At 45.5% G+C, this 19091-nt stretch overlaps 1 protein-coding gene across 1 annotated transcript; it reads right to left on the bottom strand.

Annotated features, from left to right (window-relative positions):
* Positions 1–331: 331 nt before the first annotated feature.
* On the bottom strand, positions 332–13299 carry LOC135820013 (serine/threonine-protein phosphatase 6 regulatory ankyrin repeat subunit C-like). Its single transcript, XM_065333313.1, has 7 exons — positions 13132–13299; positions 10832–11004; positions 8464–8568; positions 3405–3509; positions 1898–1999; positions 481–582; positions 332–442 (listed from the first exon to the last, which is right to left on the bottom strand). Exons 2-7 carry the CDS (start codon positions 10994–10996, stop codon positions 332–334), a joined length of 690 nt encoding a protein of 229 aa, XP_065189385.1. The 5' UTR covers positions 10997–11004; positions 13132–13299.
* Between the last annotated feature and the right edge of the window lie 5792 nt (positions 13300–19091).

Raw genomic sequence — 19091 nt, 5'->3', positions numbered from 1 at the left:
TGCTGCACATTATGACTCATCAATATCAGACCATTAACTCTACGTACAGTCATATACTACTAGTAGTCTGAGAATGTTCGTTTCTCCTTGCCAGTAGTTGTGCTTTGAGAAAGAAAATGTTAGCTTTCCGCACGGAATAGTCCACCCTCATCTATGCTACAACGATGAGTCCACAACCGTGACAAGTGACAAAACAATGAACAGCTCCCCGACCTAAACCTTTCAGATCCCGTAGTTGTGTGAGCCCTGAATCGAAGAGTCATGCCCTTGATTCAAAGAACCTTCACTGTTTTCCAATCGAGCACCGTTCAAAATGCACCAAAAAAGATTATCATGTGGCAGGCGACTGGAATCCGAGCGAGTCGGTATCGAACTGGTGATATTCATCAGCAATAGACATAGAGCTAGCACAGTGATCCTCATGACCAAGAAGATTGCTGTGCTGTAAGGAGAGTCAATGGTAGAGATTGTTCAACTTACATTGTTCTTTACAGAGATCGTGTCTGGTTGGAGATCTAGTAGACACTTGACGACGTCTAGCTTTCCATTATAGGCAGCAAGATGAACAGGAAGCTCACCTCTCTGTGTACAAGTAACACACATGACCAGACATTCCTGATCTTTATCCATCAGAAAAGTACTCATATTGAATATAACCTACAACTCACTATGATGTGAAGCATGGTCATATACACAACTCTGGTAAGTCAATTGCATTATGCTTTTATAAGTATTCATGGCTAGTTATCATTGTTGAAACGTATTTCCCTGACAAAGGTCTCATGAAAGCCGGTTAGGAAATTCTAGGACGCATTATTTTGTCATTGTTAAGCACAATGTCCGCCTCGCTCATTCTGCCTATTGCCATAAAATACTTCATGGAATGTAAATAAATGACCAGGATGATGCAGAGAATGTACCATGTAGCTCTGGTTTGTCCAGGATTTGGCTTAGGGGGTCCCTGTCGGGGGTGGGGTGTAGGACATCATGCTACTGTCCCAGTTCAGCCAATTTGGGAAAAAAAGGTATCATTCCTCACCCTAGTCACTAGTGACACAGTCACACAGGCCGGTCATGTAGATATCCAACAATAGTAATGCAATCACATCCGATGTGTTTTTTACAGGCGTTTCTCAAGTGTTACAATCATCAATCATGGTACTTTAGTTAGTAAATCCTTGCAAATTTTTTTGGAGCATACAAGGCTGTTCTCAATCATGTTTTGGCTGAGCACTGAAACCTGGTACTTCCGCATCTGGCCGAATGTCAGTAACTGTTCGCTCCGAACTAGACTTACGACTTGATCAGGCGTACTCTTTCCAGTTGAAACAGGAATTGCGCCGTCGCAAGAACGCTTTGCAAAAATCCATCCAGGGATCTGCTAACTAGAGCTTGGCCTCTCTGGATGTCGCTGAGACTTCGCAGAAAAGTCTTCGAGTCAACCACAATTCGAACATCTAGGCGATTATCCTCAAAACATTGTTGTACAAAGTTAGTTTCAGAAAGAAGCGCGCCGAGGAGAAGCTTTGTTTTGTCCGCCTAGCGCAGCGCTGCGTTCAGCACATCACAGCACACGATCAAAAGTCTCAACATGCATACAGCGTGTCCTGGAATATGTGCACCTGTGTAGATTTACACAGTCAATTGTTTCTTTCACAGTGTAATTGACGCACAGCGTACGTACGTACAGCTTTTGGATGCTAGCCTCCCACCATCTGCAGACCGTGCAGCAGATTGGGTTTTTTTTGACATCCAGGTCAAAATAATTGTGGGAGGGGCGGGTGCCCCCAGCGCACTCCCCTAAAAATGACACTGTCTAGTCCGTCATTTGCCAAAGTTGCGCACACTTGGGTTATGCACTCGTGACCATTACAGTGCCAAAGATTGCTCGACTCACTTTGTCCTTCGCAGAGACAGTCTCGGGGTGGAGTTCCAGTAGATATTTGACGACTTCCAGAGACCCAGCGTAAGCGGCGTCATGAACAGGAATTCGACCGAGCTGTGTGCAGGTAAAGACAAGTTCAGACATGCAAACATTATGTTATCTCTCTGCAGTCTGTATCTTACAAATTATGTACAACCTACTGTGACCAAAGTTTTACATGCCTTCCGTAGTTATCCCACACTGACAATAATATAATTATAAGCATGATATTGATGAGTCACAAAGTGCAACAGTTAGCACAATAATGACAGCTGTGGTACCGACATTCAAGAATTGAGAATAACCTATTTGTACGTCTAAGTGCGTGGCTAGTTAAAAAGCACACAACTCCTTTTGAATTGCAGTGTACATGCCATCTATCACACCACATGATCTCATTGGTATCAGACTAGGTACGCTCAAAACTGACAGGACTGCTAGAGTAGGAATCATGTCACAAACTGAATTGCTACTGAGTAACTCCAACGTGTCGTTCAATGCAGGACATGCATCTGCGCTATCCACACTAGGAAATTTTAGAGCCGAACGTAAATTCAGCATGGGCAAAAATTGAAAACGAGAGAGAGAGAGAGAGAGAGAGAGAGAGAGAGAGAGAGAGAGAGAGAGAGAGAGAGATAGAGAGAGAGAGAGAGAGAGAGAGAGAGAGAGAGAGAGAGAGAGAGAGAGAGAGAGAGAGAGAGAGAGAGAGAGAGAGAGAGAGAGAGAGGAGGGAGGGAGGGAAGGAGGGAGGGAGGGAAGGAGGGAGGGAGGGAGAGAGACAGGCAGGCAGGCAGGCAGGCAGGGAGGGAGGGAGGGAGGGAGAGGGAGAGAGAGAGAGAGAGAGAGAAATACATCACGGCACAAGTGAGAATAGCTGGGAAGTCAAAAAGTCAAAAACAGCATGAACATATACTAATAATACTAACACATCAAACTTATCAAGAGGAAAGATTATTCCTAGCACTCACATGTGGACCAACACCAAACAACTTTTAGGGACAAAATATTTTCCTTCTGAACACACAAATAAGGGCCAATGCATCCTACTAGATATAAGTTATCTTAGGGTTGATAACAGTATAGTGTTAGGCTAGACAGTCACCAGTCAAATATCCACTGATTACCTCCATCCATCATTACAGAACGATGATCATGCATTCAGCAAGAAATGGTCTTTTCCTATGATCAGTTTTACCCATGCTACTGACAACACAGTGTCTTCTACATGTAGTCTACAAGTAATTTCAACATGGGTTTTTTTAAGTGGGCTCGTCCCTATCATTGACATTGTGCAAGAATCCATAGTTATCAATATTCGTAATAATTATACTTTTGAGGTTCCGACTTCAGATAGAAGTCAACGTGGTTCATCTGCATTAACTCTGTTGCAGTACAGCCAAAGTCAGGTGTCTTTGATTAGAACACGAGCCAAAATCTTGAGTCATTCTTCAATGTACAGACAGAGTGGTGTGCAACTTACCCAACCAGTCTCGTCCACGTTGGCTTTACACTTGACAAGGTACTTGGCTATATCGATGTAACCCTGTATACATGCTCTATGTAGTGGAGTGTATCTCCATTCATCCTAGTAAGAACAACATAGGTAGTGTAGGCATGTGTACACCCACACACACCACACATGTACAGACTCCCAGCACAACAAAACGCACAAGTACGCATACACACAAACGAACACACGTGCACACACGTGCACACACACACACACACGTGCACACACACACACACACGTGCACACACACATTTACATACACACATCACAATTTTAATTTACACAGCAAAAACTCACGTACACTGATGCACACACTTGCACACATATATACACACACATACATACACACACACTACTTGGTCCGTTTCATCGCAATTGTCGCTTATCTCCCACGCACCTTTTGACAGGTAAAACCCAGTCCGATCTCGATATCTAACTCACATTCGTTTGGGAGGTTGTGATGGCAAGATCAAAGGAGATCAGAAAGAAAAAACCATCGCGACTAGCGCCAGTGGCATCGCGATTCATACAATTTTGATGGGAAAGTGGGAAACTTTTCGCTGCAGTGAATGCACTGCAGTGAATGCACACATTCACTGCAGCGAAAAGCCAAGCGCAGCTCAAAGACCGGAACTGTAGCAGGGGAAATCGACATCCTGACCTGGAGAGCGTGACGGTCACGGCCAGGCCAGCCAGCTCAGTTGTTTGAACTGCAATGTTTGAACTGCAATGACCTGGTATTCTTTGCAAGCCTGCAAACTGATGGCGAGATGGTGGCAAAGAAGACAGAGAGTCATTGTCCGACCTGGCAGCGGCAGTACAAGAGTCGCGGTCAGAGCGTATGACAGCTGTCTGGAGAGGGATGTGTGCCTGATTCAAAAACATTGTTGAACACACAGTACTGAAGTGACAGACGGGTCACGCTGCCCACGTTCCTCCAAGTGCCAAAGTGACAGCCGCGACTGTTCCTTTCCCATCGCTGCTTTACGCCAAGCGGAGAAAACAAGAGAATAACTCTACGCCAGCAGCTATACACACCAGTGAATGTCAGCTCAAGTGGCATCAGCTCGAGTGATACAGAGCCAGAGTCGGATAAACTAAAGCGTGAGTGCAAGAAGGCGCTCCGTCGCTGTTTTCTTTTGTACATTTTTTGTAACCTTGCTTCCTTTCTTCGACTTGCTTCATCAGATTCCATCGCTGAATTTATTTCTTGTGGCGGACAGGAATCCTGTAACATGCTTCTTCACTATGCGTATTGGAAATTTTACAGAGCGGTAAAAAAACTCCTGTTCTTAGTTGCGATAGACAAGCGACAATTGCGATGAAACGGACCAAGTACACACACACACACACACACACACACACACACACACACATACACACACACACAAACCATTTGACCATAATCATAACGCCCACCGCCGGATGCGATGATAGCGATGCTACAGCAAAAGCTACAGCAACTTGTGCTGGGATTGCACCATTCAACAGCTTGCAAGGCTGAAGAATCAACCGCCACTATTCAGCCTGGTCTACATCACACAGCTATGAAGTGGCATTTTCTGGCCAGCGAATCCCTACTTTTTGGTCTTTTTAATTTTTTTTCCCGCACACATATCACACCACATGCTCCGGCATGCACTGGCTGTTGGTAACCACCCAGGAGAATGAAAGAAAAGTCAGGAGGAGTTTGAGAAAGAGAAGAAAGATGTATGTGACCATAATCATCGGGAATCGAATCCGCAACATATCGATTCGAAATCACTGCACACGCCACTGCACCATATGGGACACACACACACGCACACACACACACACACACCCACAAACATACACACACACACACACACACACACACATGCACACACATATATAATAATTATATATACTTCCTCCGTTAACAAAAACTTCGTGATGAATTTTTGAGGGACTGGTCTGCGCACAATCTGCCGTGAAATGAGTCGCGATCACTTTCTCGGCCTTCCCTGGCATGGCATGAAAAAGGTACGATGCAAGGAAATCGAACTTTTACAACAAGCCGAGCGGAATCGATGGTTGCGCTGAGGCAACATAGGTGATGACAGTCATGGCGAGCGAAACTGAAATATCACTTCTCCAAGGGGATAATGTGCTGCTTGGCCTCTCTACTACTCTAGCACTGAGTTTGAGAGTGATACAGAGCGATGGAATGGAGCAGCGAGCGCACACAATGAGCGAGTGAACAAGGAGCTGCTCCGATCACACGGCGCATTAAAATAATTCTGAATCCAAGTAAATTCTTGTTCAACCTGTGCAAAGCCCAGATTCGAATGCTGATGACCATGCATTATTTCAGAAGTCTGCAGTCCGACGCGAGTCTCGTCGACTTGATTTGCTAGCCGCTGCCGTTCAGTGCTGGTAGGAGTATTCAACAGAGAAAGTGGAATCAGTTTTGCTGTGCCTTTACTCCTTGTTTCGAGGAGTTCTGGAGAGCGGAGATGAAACCAGGGAGTCGTAAATATTTTACGACTCCCTGGTGGAAACAAGTAATAACCGCGGCGGATCACGCAGCTTGAAAGCCAACTTACTTGAATGACGGCGATATCAAGTTCAGCAAAGTGTGATCAAAGAAGCCGACGCAAGGCTGAAACGAGCTGAACAACGACGCGAGAGATGACGATTCGCGTACACCAGATGACGACAGCGACGCAGGGTCAAAAATTAGTAGGGGTGTCAACGAGTAGTAGGGTACCCGTGCTACCCGTAATTTGATACGGTAGTCGGGTAGCAATTTACTCCTGAGAACCCGATCGGGTTGTTGGAGTATGGTGTTTTTGCGACGGTGCATGTAACCAGCACAGATGCGTGCTTGCTGTACACTTTCTATGTAACGCAAGTGCACACTCACACTACAAACTGTGTAAAAAAATACCTGATATGGTACCTATGCTACCCGGATAAAAATACCCGAAACCGTTACCCGACCAAATTCCTACCCGTTGCAGCCCTAAAAATGAGTCGAGCGAAAGTGACGCAAACGGAACTCTCTGTTCATTCTGCCAACAAGTTCTCTTGTAAGGACGCTGTACATACGCTGAACTACCTTCATTCAGAAATTTGCAGTCGATACAAACTGTTCTTGACATTTTCTAAGCGTTTTCATATCCATCCAAAATTCCAAATCCATCACGAAGGTTTTGTTAACGGAGAAAGTATGAATATATAGTATTACCTGAAGCCGAAGTGAGTATGGGCTGATATTCACTAGTATACAAACCGAGATTCCCCAGGCAATTTTAAAAGTACAATGTTAAAGGAGAAGTAATCGATTTTTCGAATAGGGTCCAGAAGAAAGACAAGTTGACATCGGTTCGAATGGCATATCTATCGCTTCCATACGATAAGCCAATTTTGCCAAATGGCCAATTGTATGCTCGCGTTGCAATAACAACCAGTGCAGTGATGACGTATGAAACCTAGGCTTAGCTCCACCACAGAGAAGGTCGATCACTGCAGAATTTGGTCATTTTCAATGGGTTCATTGTATTCACGAAGTGAAAGAAGGGTTGTGTTAAATGCTGTTAGTGCAGTGAACTGTTTGTTAGTAGTCCTCTCGGTTGTGTACTGGGACCTGACACCGACAGGAGAAAGCTGGACTGCTGAGACATCAGCAGACAAGAGAAAATAGTGACGAATAACATGCTGAGATCTTGGTTGGGACAAATCAGACGTTCAGCCTTTCCCCCAACCAACTACCATGCCTTTTGCTCTTTCCACTTCCTGAAGATGGATGTGATTCTTCCAGGCGAATCTCCCATCTCTCGTAACATCTTCTGAAGCCAGGTGAGACGACGGGTGGTGGAGATTGACAAATAAAATAATGTCGTAGTTTTGAAATTTTGCCGAAAATGTCTCAGGAGAGATGGCGAATACCGAGCATCTTCTCCTAGAGGAAACATTTCCTAGGCACAGTCAGCCCAGGGAAATGCAGGAGAAGGCCGATAAACAGTTCGCAGCACTAACAGCATTGAACATAGCACTTCTTTTACATCGTGAATACAACTAGGGTTTACCGGGTGTTAGCGGCCGTCATGAGTTCCCTTCGGAAACGGGCACGATAATTAACTTTTTTAAATGTTTACAATTGAAAATGACTAAATTCTGCAGTGATCGACCTTGTCTGTGGTGGAGCTAAGCCTTTCATATGTCATCACAGCGCTGGTCGATATGGGAACTAGCCCTTTCCCAAAGGTGCTCGCCCTTTTTTTCCTTTTTGGAAAAGCCCGTTTCCTTCGCCCTTTATTGCGTTTTTGGTGAATATTGCCTTTTTTTAGCTTTTTTAGCTGAAAAGGTGGTAAAATCTGTTTGCTCATGCATGCGATCCCAGTTTCTGAGTGCTCGATGGGCCTTGGAAGTTGGCACGCCGCTTTTTGGGGGGCAACAAGTTGGTGAAGCTTGTACCCCGTTGTACACAATGCTGTAAAAAGTGGGTTTTTGAACTTTACTTCCTGTTTTGGCTTTCGTGGACCCATAACTGGAAGAGTGCGTAATCATTCCTCAGGTTGGGTTCATATCTGAACATGTATCATGGCTATGCTTCGCTGAAAAAGAGCACTTTTTGCCTGCTTTTACTGAAAAAAGAGCACTTTTTCAGCATAATATTATTTTGAGGGACGCGAAAAGCACTAAGTGTGAATTAAAAGAGCACATTTTGGAAAGGGCTAATGGCAACGTGAGCATACAATTGGCGATTTGGCAAGTTTGGCTTATCGTATGGAAGCGATAGATATGCCATTCGAACCGATATCAAATTGTCTTTCTCCTGTACCCTACTTGAAAAATCGATGCACTTCCTCTTTAAAATGATACCCATGTAAACACCTGGATAGTCGCATTTAAGGGCAGTCAGTGTACAGAGCAGCAGTGTGTTTGGCAACTGGGACAGTGTGAGGAATGAATACCCAGCACTCATACACACACACACACACACACACACACACACACACACACACACACACACACACACACACACACACACATACAGACCTACATCATAGAGATACAACTGGTTGATCACAGTTTCTCCGCAACAGTCTGCAAGGATGCAGGCACACTCCAGCCAGCCGTTATTGCAGGCACAGAATAGCAACCGACCCTGGTATGCAGGAATGGTATGAACACAAAGTCAAGCAACGCGCGCACACACAAACACACACATACACACACACACACATACATGCACACGCACACACACACACACACACACACATGCACACACACACACATGCAAATACACACACACACACACACACAAATACACACACACACACACACACACACACACACACACACTCACACACGCAAATACACACACCCATGTGTATTCAAACAGTGATGTACATAACATACACGTCCTAGTTTTTTCTCACAGCCAGCAATTTCTATATCATTCTTTTCCGTCGACAGAGTGACCTGGATCGTCAGCTCAGATTCTGCTCCTGACAATGACTCTGGCTCCTTCCGAAGTGGTGTGTCTTTTGCGGCAGCAAAGCTATAACAGTTAGAGGCAGTAGTAGTGTGTTTGTGTATGTGCACTTGTGTGTGTGTGTGTGTGTGTGTGTGTGTGTGTGTATGTGTGTGTATGTGTGTGTGTGTGTGTGGATGTGTGTGTGTCTGTATGTATGTGTTTGCATGCATTCGTGTGTGCGTGTGTGCTAGAGAGTGTTGTGTCAGTTGCCAACGGGCTCGGCTGCTTGAAGGTGTAAGGTTGTATCTGCCACTTGTGTTGGTTTCAGGGTTCACATACTTTCTATTTGAAGTATACATACCTGTTGACCATGGACTGCTACTGGCTAGATTGACTTTTGTGTTATCATGGTGCTAGTGAAGCTTATAAAATGTATCAGATCCACTCTGATTTAGCCACCCACACTAGTACAGGTAGATTCCCTTTAATTCGAACCTTAAATTGCCAGGCCCCAACTTCGAATTATCAGGAACTTCCAATTATTCAAATGCAGCCCAATGCACTGATTATGTATGTCAAAATGCTCGAAATCGTGTGCTGATAATTTTCGCACATTTTGTTCGCATCAACGAAACATAGGTGGTCATGTACAATAGACCAGGCCGTTTCATAATAAACACTGGATCGACACAAAGTCATTTGACTTGATATCTTGATCTTAGTCGTCTTCAATCAAATCTTTGCACTTTGCCTCGCACCGGCTCGAATCAAATTTCGAGAGAAGGTGGGTTTCTTGAACGCTACTGTCGATCCTGGAGCGGACCAGGGATCGATTTTTGAGCTACTCTTGGCTAGAGAAGGAGAAAAGAATGAACTTCTAATTACAATTATAGCAACTCCATCTCACTTCGAAATGAGCGTTCGAAGAGCATAGTCACTGTACTGTAAACCGCTCTTCTGTACGAAGGCAGAGTTCGAATTATCCAATCGGTGCACATTTTGTACTTCGAATTATGCATTCGAATTCGACTTGAAGTGACTTGCAGGAGATCTGTACAACGAAAAAGTTCGAATTACACGGAATGTTTGAATTATACCGTATTCGAATTAGAGGGAGTCTACCTGTAGCAAGTATTACCTTTACTGGGAGCAGGGGTAACTGCAGTTGGATCCCGGGACGGATACCCCAGGACCGGCGGAAGGAGGTTTTGACTGGTCCCGCCATACCCTAGCCTTTCATACAGTGTGTGTTTGTGTATATTGTAATGCAGGGTATTCACATGACCTACTCAACAATTATCACACCCTCGGTCAGGGGCCAAGCAGTTGGTCCGGCCATGGCCTGACCAACCGGACCGGTTCCGCCGGGCCTGTACCCTGATGCCGTCAATCCTTTTTCTGCACCTTGTCCACGCCCACTTAGTAAGGTGTGGCGAGCCCATAAGTGGGATCATTTTCAAGTCCACCCATAGTTTGGGTATTTCAGGGGTTTCGGCCGTTGGGCGGTTCAATAGCCAATTGAGTCATCTTTCCAAGATTCCGTTTAAATCTCTCTCCCCTCTTCGAGGGAGACTCGCGTAACCAGTCATGGCAGTGAGCAAGTACACAGTGCAGTACAGTACAGTTCCGTATGTGTGTATGTGTATGTGTGCGTGTGCGCGCATGGTGTGTTTGTACTTGGTCCGTTTCATCACAATTGTCGCTTATCTATCGCCACTAAGAACAGGAGTTTTTCCTACCACTCTGTGAAATTATAAGCATAGTGAAGAGGAATGATACATGAATACTCTCCGCCACAAGAGAACAATTTCGGCAATGGAATCTGATGGAGCAATCTCCCAATTGAAAGCGAGTTAGATATCGCGATTGGACTTGGTTTTACCTGTCGGGGGAGATAAACAACAATTGCGATGAAACAGACCAAGTATGTGGATGTGTGCATACTGCATACCAATAATGTCTCTTCCTCTCCAATGTCGTTGGTACATGTGAGCTCCTCCACACCTTCCTTCAAAGTACCGTCCTCCTGAAGGATTTCCTTTTTCAACTCCTGATGATCGTTCCTCTTTACAAGGCTGAGCAGATACTCTGCCTTGTTGAGAGTCTCCGTAGCCATGGTTACACCTGTAGTACACCGGACAAAATGAGAGAAATTCCAGTCAAAGTTATTAATTAACAAACACGTTATAATACACAATGATTTGTCAAGCTGATAAAGACAAAAAGCAATAAATGAGTTGAGTTACATGTGCCCATCTGACCTTCGTATCATCTACATACGCCTGGTCCACACAATCGGATGACATCATTTACATTCAGTACACTATAATTATTATTACGTGCATCAGTACACGTTGATTACATACATCAGTACAATGTATTGACTGGTGTACTCTACTGTCACCGGGTTAGAGTACAAACTTTCTTTTCGGTGTAATTTTACACTACAATTTTCATTCATTACTGACTGCGCTTCTTTACATGCAGTGTTGCTCAATAAAATCCGGTGGTGTGGGTCAAATTCGTGCATTGCACTGTTGTGCCTTACACCATTTCGCAGCCTAGTGTTTGCAGGTTAAGGCAGGATTCACAGAAGCTTTTTTTGCGATGCGACACACGATGCGACGTGATCTGCGAACTCGCGAAATACCATTCACAGAAGAAGCCAGCGATGCGACAACGCCTTGCTGATTTGGCGCGAAGTTCACTGCAGGTGGGTATGTCACCATGGTATTCGCGTGGTTTCCTAAAATCGAGCTATGTCGTTGCTGTGTCATCATTTATGTGCCATGCGCTACTTGATGTACCAGCCTGCTATGCCGGATACCGCCAGCCATGCTTCAACCAGGCGCCAGGCGCGAACTGATGGTGGTGGTGGTGAGAAGGAGAGCTCTGTGCCAGAACTTTGCAGCCTAGAGAGTGTGTGTGTGCAGGCGTGCGTTTACCGCCATATTGCCAGGTGTGTCTTTACCACCATATTTATCAACCATAAGTACAGCTGCAGTGGCGTCTTCAATTTCATTCTCCCGAGTCAAGCTCCGTATGAAGACATCCAAGAAGAAGATTGCCTGATGAGTTCAGCGGGGACGAAACGTACGTCGCACTCGAGCTATGTCGTTGCTGTGTCATCATCTATGTGCCATGCGCTACTTGATGTACCAGCCTGCTATGCCGAATACCGCCAGCCATGCATCGACCAGGCGCCAGGCGCGAACCGATGGTGGTGGTGGTGAGAAGGAGAGCTCTGTGCCAGAACTTTGCAGCCTAGAGAGTGTGTGTGGGCAGGCGTGTGTTTACCGCCATATAGCCAGGTGTGTCTTTACCACCCTATTTATCAACCATAAGTACAGCTGCAGTGGTGTCTTCAATTTCATTCTCCCGTTTCCTAAAACTTGTAAAAATTAATAGGCAACTCTTGAACATTTGTACAAATTTGCTGTCGAAAAGGTCAAAATCGTACGCCAAATGGCTTGTCGCATCGCAAAGGTTGAGCAAGCTCAACTTCTGCGATGGCCCAGATGCGGCAGTTGCGTGGGGTGTGGGGTGGCTGCGATTTGGGGATTTGCAAGCTTCGCGGCTGTCGCATCGCAAAAAAGCTTCTGTGAATCCCGCTTTAGGGCTGCGCAACGCCTGGCATGTTCTTTCATTGAGCAACACTGTACTTGTACTCCCACTCCCACTCATGTATTTCTGCTGATAAACTGCACGTAGTACAGTCATGTACAGACATTGTACATACCCCGTCATGCCCTCTCCCTCCAATCACAACTATGCTAAAAACACAAAGACACAAACACACACACACACACACATCCACACACACATCCACCACTCCCCCCCCCCCCCCCCCCCACACACACACACCATATATACGCCATGTATACGCCCGTCGCAAGAGAAGCACGCAAATCTGCAAATGCACTGGATGTGCACCCACAGGTTTTCTCTTGTAGCAACGATAGCGAACAAGATCTGAATGAGACAGATCAAGACTAGCCCCAGATAACTGTCTAATCCACACAACTGGCGAAGCCATGTGAATCGACCACCAATGCACACATGGTCTACACCACACGGAGTACATCGGCATAAAACGGCCAAGACAGTTACCTATGCACACCCTGCACTTGCTGGGGTAACCAGCATACACACACACACACACTCACACACGCACACACACACACACACACACACAGACACACACAGCACGCAATTGCCACACACATGGAAAAACAGCGGCAAAGTACTCACCACCAATGGCAACATATGTAGCGTGGTCTCTTACTCAGCAAGCACCGCTACCATCTACAATACTTCGCAAACTGCAAGAATTCTATCTCAAGTCTAAAGAAAAACTCACTCGTAAAATACAATTTTCCGCAAAGGAAATATCTTTCACTGACAAAGCCAGCTGATCTAGAAAAGACGAAGGGCTGAACTCCAGCCAGTAGACTAGTCCACTATTTAGTCATCTTCACTGTCTCAGTGTCTGTCCATAGTGTGGCTCAACTGACAGCTGATTGATCTGTGCCGTTCTCAAACTCACTGACTGTTATCATTATTGGCTTGTCCGCAAAGCGCTGCATGAACTGCCTGTCCGTAGATCCAAGCCAGGATGGCAGATCCACGCGGTGCGCGCGCCTCTCCGTGGTCTTCCGACCTCACCGAGTCAGTCGTGGCGCCGCGGGCCGCACCCCCGTCATAAACCTGACTAATACCAAGCGTAGATAACCCGGTGATGTACGCTTGGTAGTACTACTGTAGTAGTACTACTATTCATGCTAATACTAGTAATACGAGAACGACGACGTTAGTTGAGAGTCTGCAACTACAAGCCTACATGCACAATCATGCACCAGTCTTTTGACAGTTTCGTCCACACTGGACACCAGCACCTAACCGTCCTTGGATTCGTAGATCTACAGAGTCGTATAGTCAAGACGTATTCTTGGATATGTCTACTAGTAGTAGTATTACTTTCTCTGAGCATGTGAGGCTGGAGAAACGTACGGTAGATACTGTAGAAGTACAAATTTTTGTTCACGAAATCTTTCGTGAGATCACTCCACCAGCAGGCTTGTTATGTACTAAATTTCGTTTTTGGTCGAGGTCTGTCACCCCGAACGATCAGAAAAAAACCTTTAGTTTGGTAGAAACTTTAGTTATTTCGTGCCTCCTGACGAATAATTATGCAAAAGATAATTCCAAACGAAAATTTGTACTTATACAGTACCAGGGAGTCCTAAAATATCGGTATTTTGCGACTCCCAGGTGGATGTGCTGAGCTGCTAAAATGACGTCGGATCACGTGAGAAAAATATGCCCTTTTCGTTGTGCAGCCCCGGCCCCAGCCTTGCGGACACTGGGCCCATGATTATCTCTCCTGCAGATCGCAACGCTGGCTCATTCGATCGAGCCGCGGGCTTCGTCTCGAGTCTCTCGGCTCTAGGCTAGCTCTCTATCTCTCTCTCTGTCTCTCTCTGTCTCGTCTACTTGGTCTACATTATGGCGCCTTGCCCCTATTGCCTGCTGTAGCCTGCATGCAGTGCTGGATGTGTGTGAGATATTGCACGTGATTCATCTACGTGTACACGTCAGTGTGCATGATGTCATGGTGCTCCATGGCTACATTCATTCATGCATAGCAAGACTAGTAGATCTACAGACAGACAGTCGAGTCTGTGCTCAGCACCGCTCACACTGTCACAGCTCACCAAAGCAGTCCAACCTCATGAATAAAATAGCGCAATAAAACACAGTAGCGCCGGGAGCTACGCAGCCCTGCCCCTAGCACTACACAATACTGCTGGCCTGTGCACTGGAACGCGGCGCTTCTGTCTTTACAAGTTTATTCACGAGGTTGGATATCTTTGGCCAGCACCGTAGATCAGCTTTTGTGTAGTGGCCTTTATTTTAGTCCTGTCGTCATGTACATGTACATATAGATTATGGGTAAGCGGATTATGTTCGGGAAATGACCCGATTATGCTCTAGCGGATGCTCGCAGGATGCTCCAGAAAACAGCCAACTATGTCTTTTATATGCTTCAACAAAAAGACCAACAGAACAGATAATTTTATAATAGCAATAAAGAGAACAAATTCTGCAGTCATCGCCACACTACAACAAAGTCATGAAAGTTTACCAGAATTAATTTTCTTGTCACATTCATCAGTGGAAAGTCGTGACTGAAGAGATAATCGTCAGATAATCGTCATGAAAAACCGTCATGAAAAAAGGACTCAGACCATTGTCATGATGTGAACTGGGAGTCTTGTGGAAGTACAAGACAATAATAATGCAAGAGGAATACCAGATTCACAAGCAAACGCTGAACTTTTGGGAGATGTCCTTTAGTGGCTGCTAAAATATTGTTCCAAATCGACAAGAAGCGCTATGTATGGTCCTTCAATAGCAGGTGTGTATAGTTATAACAGCCTCATGATTGGGCATCTGCCCTTGTTTTTCGGATGCCATTTTATGCTCCTTCTCAAAAGGACCTGATTATGCCAAATAGTATGCCTTCAATTATGCCTTCAATACTATTATAGCAAGTGTGTATGAATGCCTCATTGGGCATCTGCCCCTTTTTCCGATGCCATTTTATGCTCCTTCTCAAAAAGGACCTGATTATGCCCAAAATAATGCCGGCATAATCCGCTTACCCCTACCGATATGTACAGGAAATGAAGTCATTACGAAAAGCGGGTTGGGAATGTAGAACATTAGTCGTTTGCCCTGGTACTTCAGACTGGGACTTGTGGTTTTCGGCGTTCGGCAACAAGCCTATACTGTATACAAGAGAACTGCATTGTTCCTGGTTGACAAGTGTTATGAACCGTACACACATGTCATGGCAATTATCAGGTGCTGCATTTCTTTTGCCCTCCCACCCTCCTGTACACTAGACATGCGCCTTAGAGGATATACAGTGTTCGGAAAATATCAACAAAGAATCGATCAACAAGCTTCCTGTCAAGTTGGCGGTTTCTGCGGCAGCAATTAACTCAGTCCAATCTCGCTCAAATCCAGTGATCGAAATATCCAGGGCGAAGAGAAAACTCTCACCTGTCAGGAAAGCAACGGTTCCTGAGATATATCACTCGTAAGTTGAGCCGCGATCGCGGCAATTTCAAAAGCGCGCAGGGCGACTTTAGTATTGAGAATTTTGAGACTTCTCGTCGCGCTGGTTTACTCGAATTTGCACGGGTTTCACTGTTGATATTGTCAAGAGTATACAGCGAAAAAATTGGAACTCCACGATCGAGTAAAATGAAATATCTGGAGCGGGACGCATTTGGACGCATTTGGGGCATTTTTCGTACTGTCGCTGCGATCTAGCTCCGGATAGACGGTGTGCTGGCTATCATGATCGACATTATTCTCTTCCTCTCGCGGGGACCTTTCCAGGAAGCCCTAGGTTGTGAGGATTGAGTGATTAGAACTGAAGCTATGATCCAAGGAACACGAAAAAATGCAGAATTTTGAAATTTCCCTGTGGCTCTTAAGGGTTTACGTTGGGTTATGCGACTTCATTTTTCCCTGGAGCCTGTGAAAACGAAAACCGCATCCAATGCCCCTTCATAGAGGGAAAGGAGTGTTCTCTAAGCTGTATTTTGTGTTCAAACTGTAGATGTAGAAAATTTCTCTGAATTAGATCAGCGTCACGGTCTAGCACTTTATATCCATTACATACTGTTGCTCCACGATATAAATAAATGAACCTGAACACCAGAACATGGAACACATGTACTTGTTTTAAAAGTGTCGTTTACCTTGACTCATCGCTCAATTCCTTCATATCTCCATCATTGGCCCTATCTCCATCAACATGGTGTGCCGAATACTCCTCTACTTCTACCTACACAGTATCTCACTATCAGAATAATGGACACATGGATTTTACGCAGCATGGATGACGTCATTGGACATTGATAATGCACACACAGTGAGATGCAAAACAACAGACACCAAAGACTTTCTTCTGCTCCGCTGAGTTTTATCAAAACAATACCAGGCCCGTCTTCTAGCATGTTATATGAGCTAATTCAGCTGTTAGCATACCTTATCTAAGTGGTGATGTTAGTCCGAAGATTACCAAGTCGTTGGTGCTGTAATTGGTAGCAAGTAGCTGGTATTGTATAAATCAAGCAGCAGTTGAGTGTAGATCCTAAGCAGTACATGCGATATTGACATTTTGTCATGAGCATGAAAGAGTAAAACTGACACACACACACACACACACACACACACACACACACACACACGCACACCTCAGACCTCAGACATGCCCATCGCGGAAGCGATGATAGCGAACAGCTATGTTAGACATAGCAACGTGTGCACACACTTACTTACTTGTACTTGCTCACTGCCAAACTGGTCACGTGGGTCTGAGTGGGAGAGGGGAGAGAGATTCAAAAGGAATCTTGGAAAGATGACTCAATTGGCCATTGAACCACCCAACGGCCGACACCCCCTGAAATCCCCAAACTAGGGTGGACTTGAAATGATCCCACTTATGGGCTCACCACACCTCAGTAAGTGGGTGAGGACAAGGTGCAGAAAAAGGATTGAAGGCATCAGGGTATCCGTCCCGGGATCCAACTGCAGTTACCCCTGCCCCCAGTGAAGGTAATACTTGCTACTAGTGTGGGTGGCTAAATCAGAGTGGATCTGATAAAAGTTTCACTAGCACCATTCATTACACAACAGTTAATCTAGCAAGAAGTAGTCCATGGTTAACAGGTATGTATACTTCAAATACACCATTGGACCATTGGACGCCCATCGCCGCAGGCGATGATAGCGATGCTACAGCAGAAGCCATAGCAGCTTGTACTGGGATTGCACCATTCAACAGCTTGCAAGGCTGAAGAATTGACCGCCACTATTCAGCCTGGTCTACACCACACAGCTATGAAGTAGCTTTTTCTGGCCAGTGAATCCCTATTTTTTGGTCTTTTTTCATTTTTTTCTTTTCCGCACACACATCACACCACATACTCCGGCATGCACTGTCTGTTGGTAACCACCCAGGAGAATGAATACTTCAAATACACACACACACACACACACACACACACATACACACACATGTGATAAATCCTCACTCACGAACCTGGGTGCAATATTTTCAAATTAGGAGTTCAAAATGTGAAAAGAAATATTGCAAGAGTCTGCTTTCGGCCAGCCGGGAAATAGGAAGTTACCTCCAGAGAGCCTGTAGTGGCTGTGTCTATCGGATGGTTCCGCGATCGACTTGTGTTTCCCGCGACCCGTCACAATTTGTGAAGCTCCTTGTCTGCTAGTTCAATAGCGGAGACGAGAAACCCAATGACATGCATGACTGCGGCAATGCGCCCAGTGAGAAGGCAGATTTTGCCTGTGCTTCTGGTGAAGTAAAATAAAGCTAAACAAACAAAACAAACAAACTGCTGTGTGCTTGGCTGGCAACGTGTCTACGACCCTGACCTAGAGACAGATGCCATAAGGTCCAGGATTGGCGGTCCTGCATGGAAGGCCATGGGATGTTACGACCGGATGTGACCCACAGTAAATTGGGAGCTCGCGATCGGGCACGAGGGATGCATGGTAAGCATCGAATGTGACGTTTGGTCTTGGACCACGTTCTGGTGGGTCTGTTGTGCTCCTCTCATCCAACGCTCAACAAAAAGTACATGTAGTGGCATATTCGCCTTGATACTTAAGGTGGTGGTGGCTTCTCAATGAGTGGGGAGCGATCAGTGTGATTGACTGTCCAGACAGTTAAGAGATGAGCTCACACGCCATAACGATTATAATATTATCACCATGTGTAGTGAACTGCGCACTGATTTCAATGATGGACGTCCCAGGCTGATTGTATTGACCAACAGATAGATAGCAGACAGAAAATCCATCTCCATTACACCGTCACAATCCTTAACCGTTACCGACATAAAATAAACAACCCACATTCTCACTGGAAAACCAAACAGACACTCCTGTTCGAAATGCCTTGTAACCGCCGAAGACCGCTCTGGCTCAGGTATGTTTGAGAAGGCCCGAAATCGACGCCACTCCCGGAGCTGCAGATGCAATTCAATGAATGACTCGAAACTGCCATCCTAATGCGGCGCCGAGCCCAAAACAGATGAGAGAGGTGAGTGGTTGGCCTGATATATGCCTGGTGTGGTACTAGATCTACCGATATTCAACCTGAGCTACAA

The sequence above is a fragment of the Sycon ciliatum genome, chromosome 6 (assembly GCF_964019385.1).
Source record: "Sycon ciliatum chromosome 6, ocSycCili1.1, whole genome shotgun sequence".
In the NCBI taxonomy this organism is placed as follows: domain Eukaryota; kingdom Metazoa; phylum Porifera; class Calcarea; order Leucosolenida; family Sycettidae; genus Sycon; species Sycon ciliatum.
Note: the sequence above shows the minus strand (reverse complement) of the source record. Positions and strands in the feature narration are given on the sequence as shown.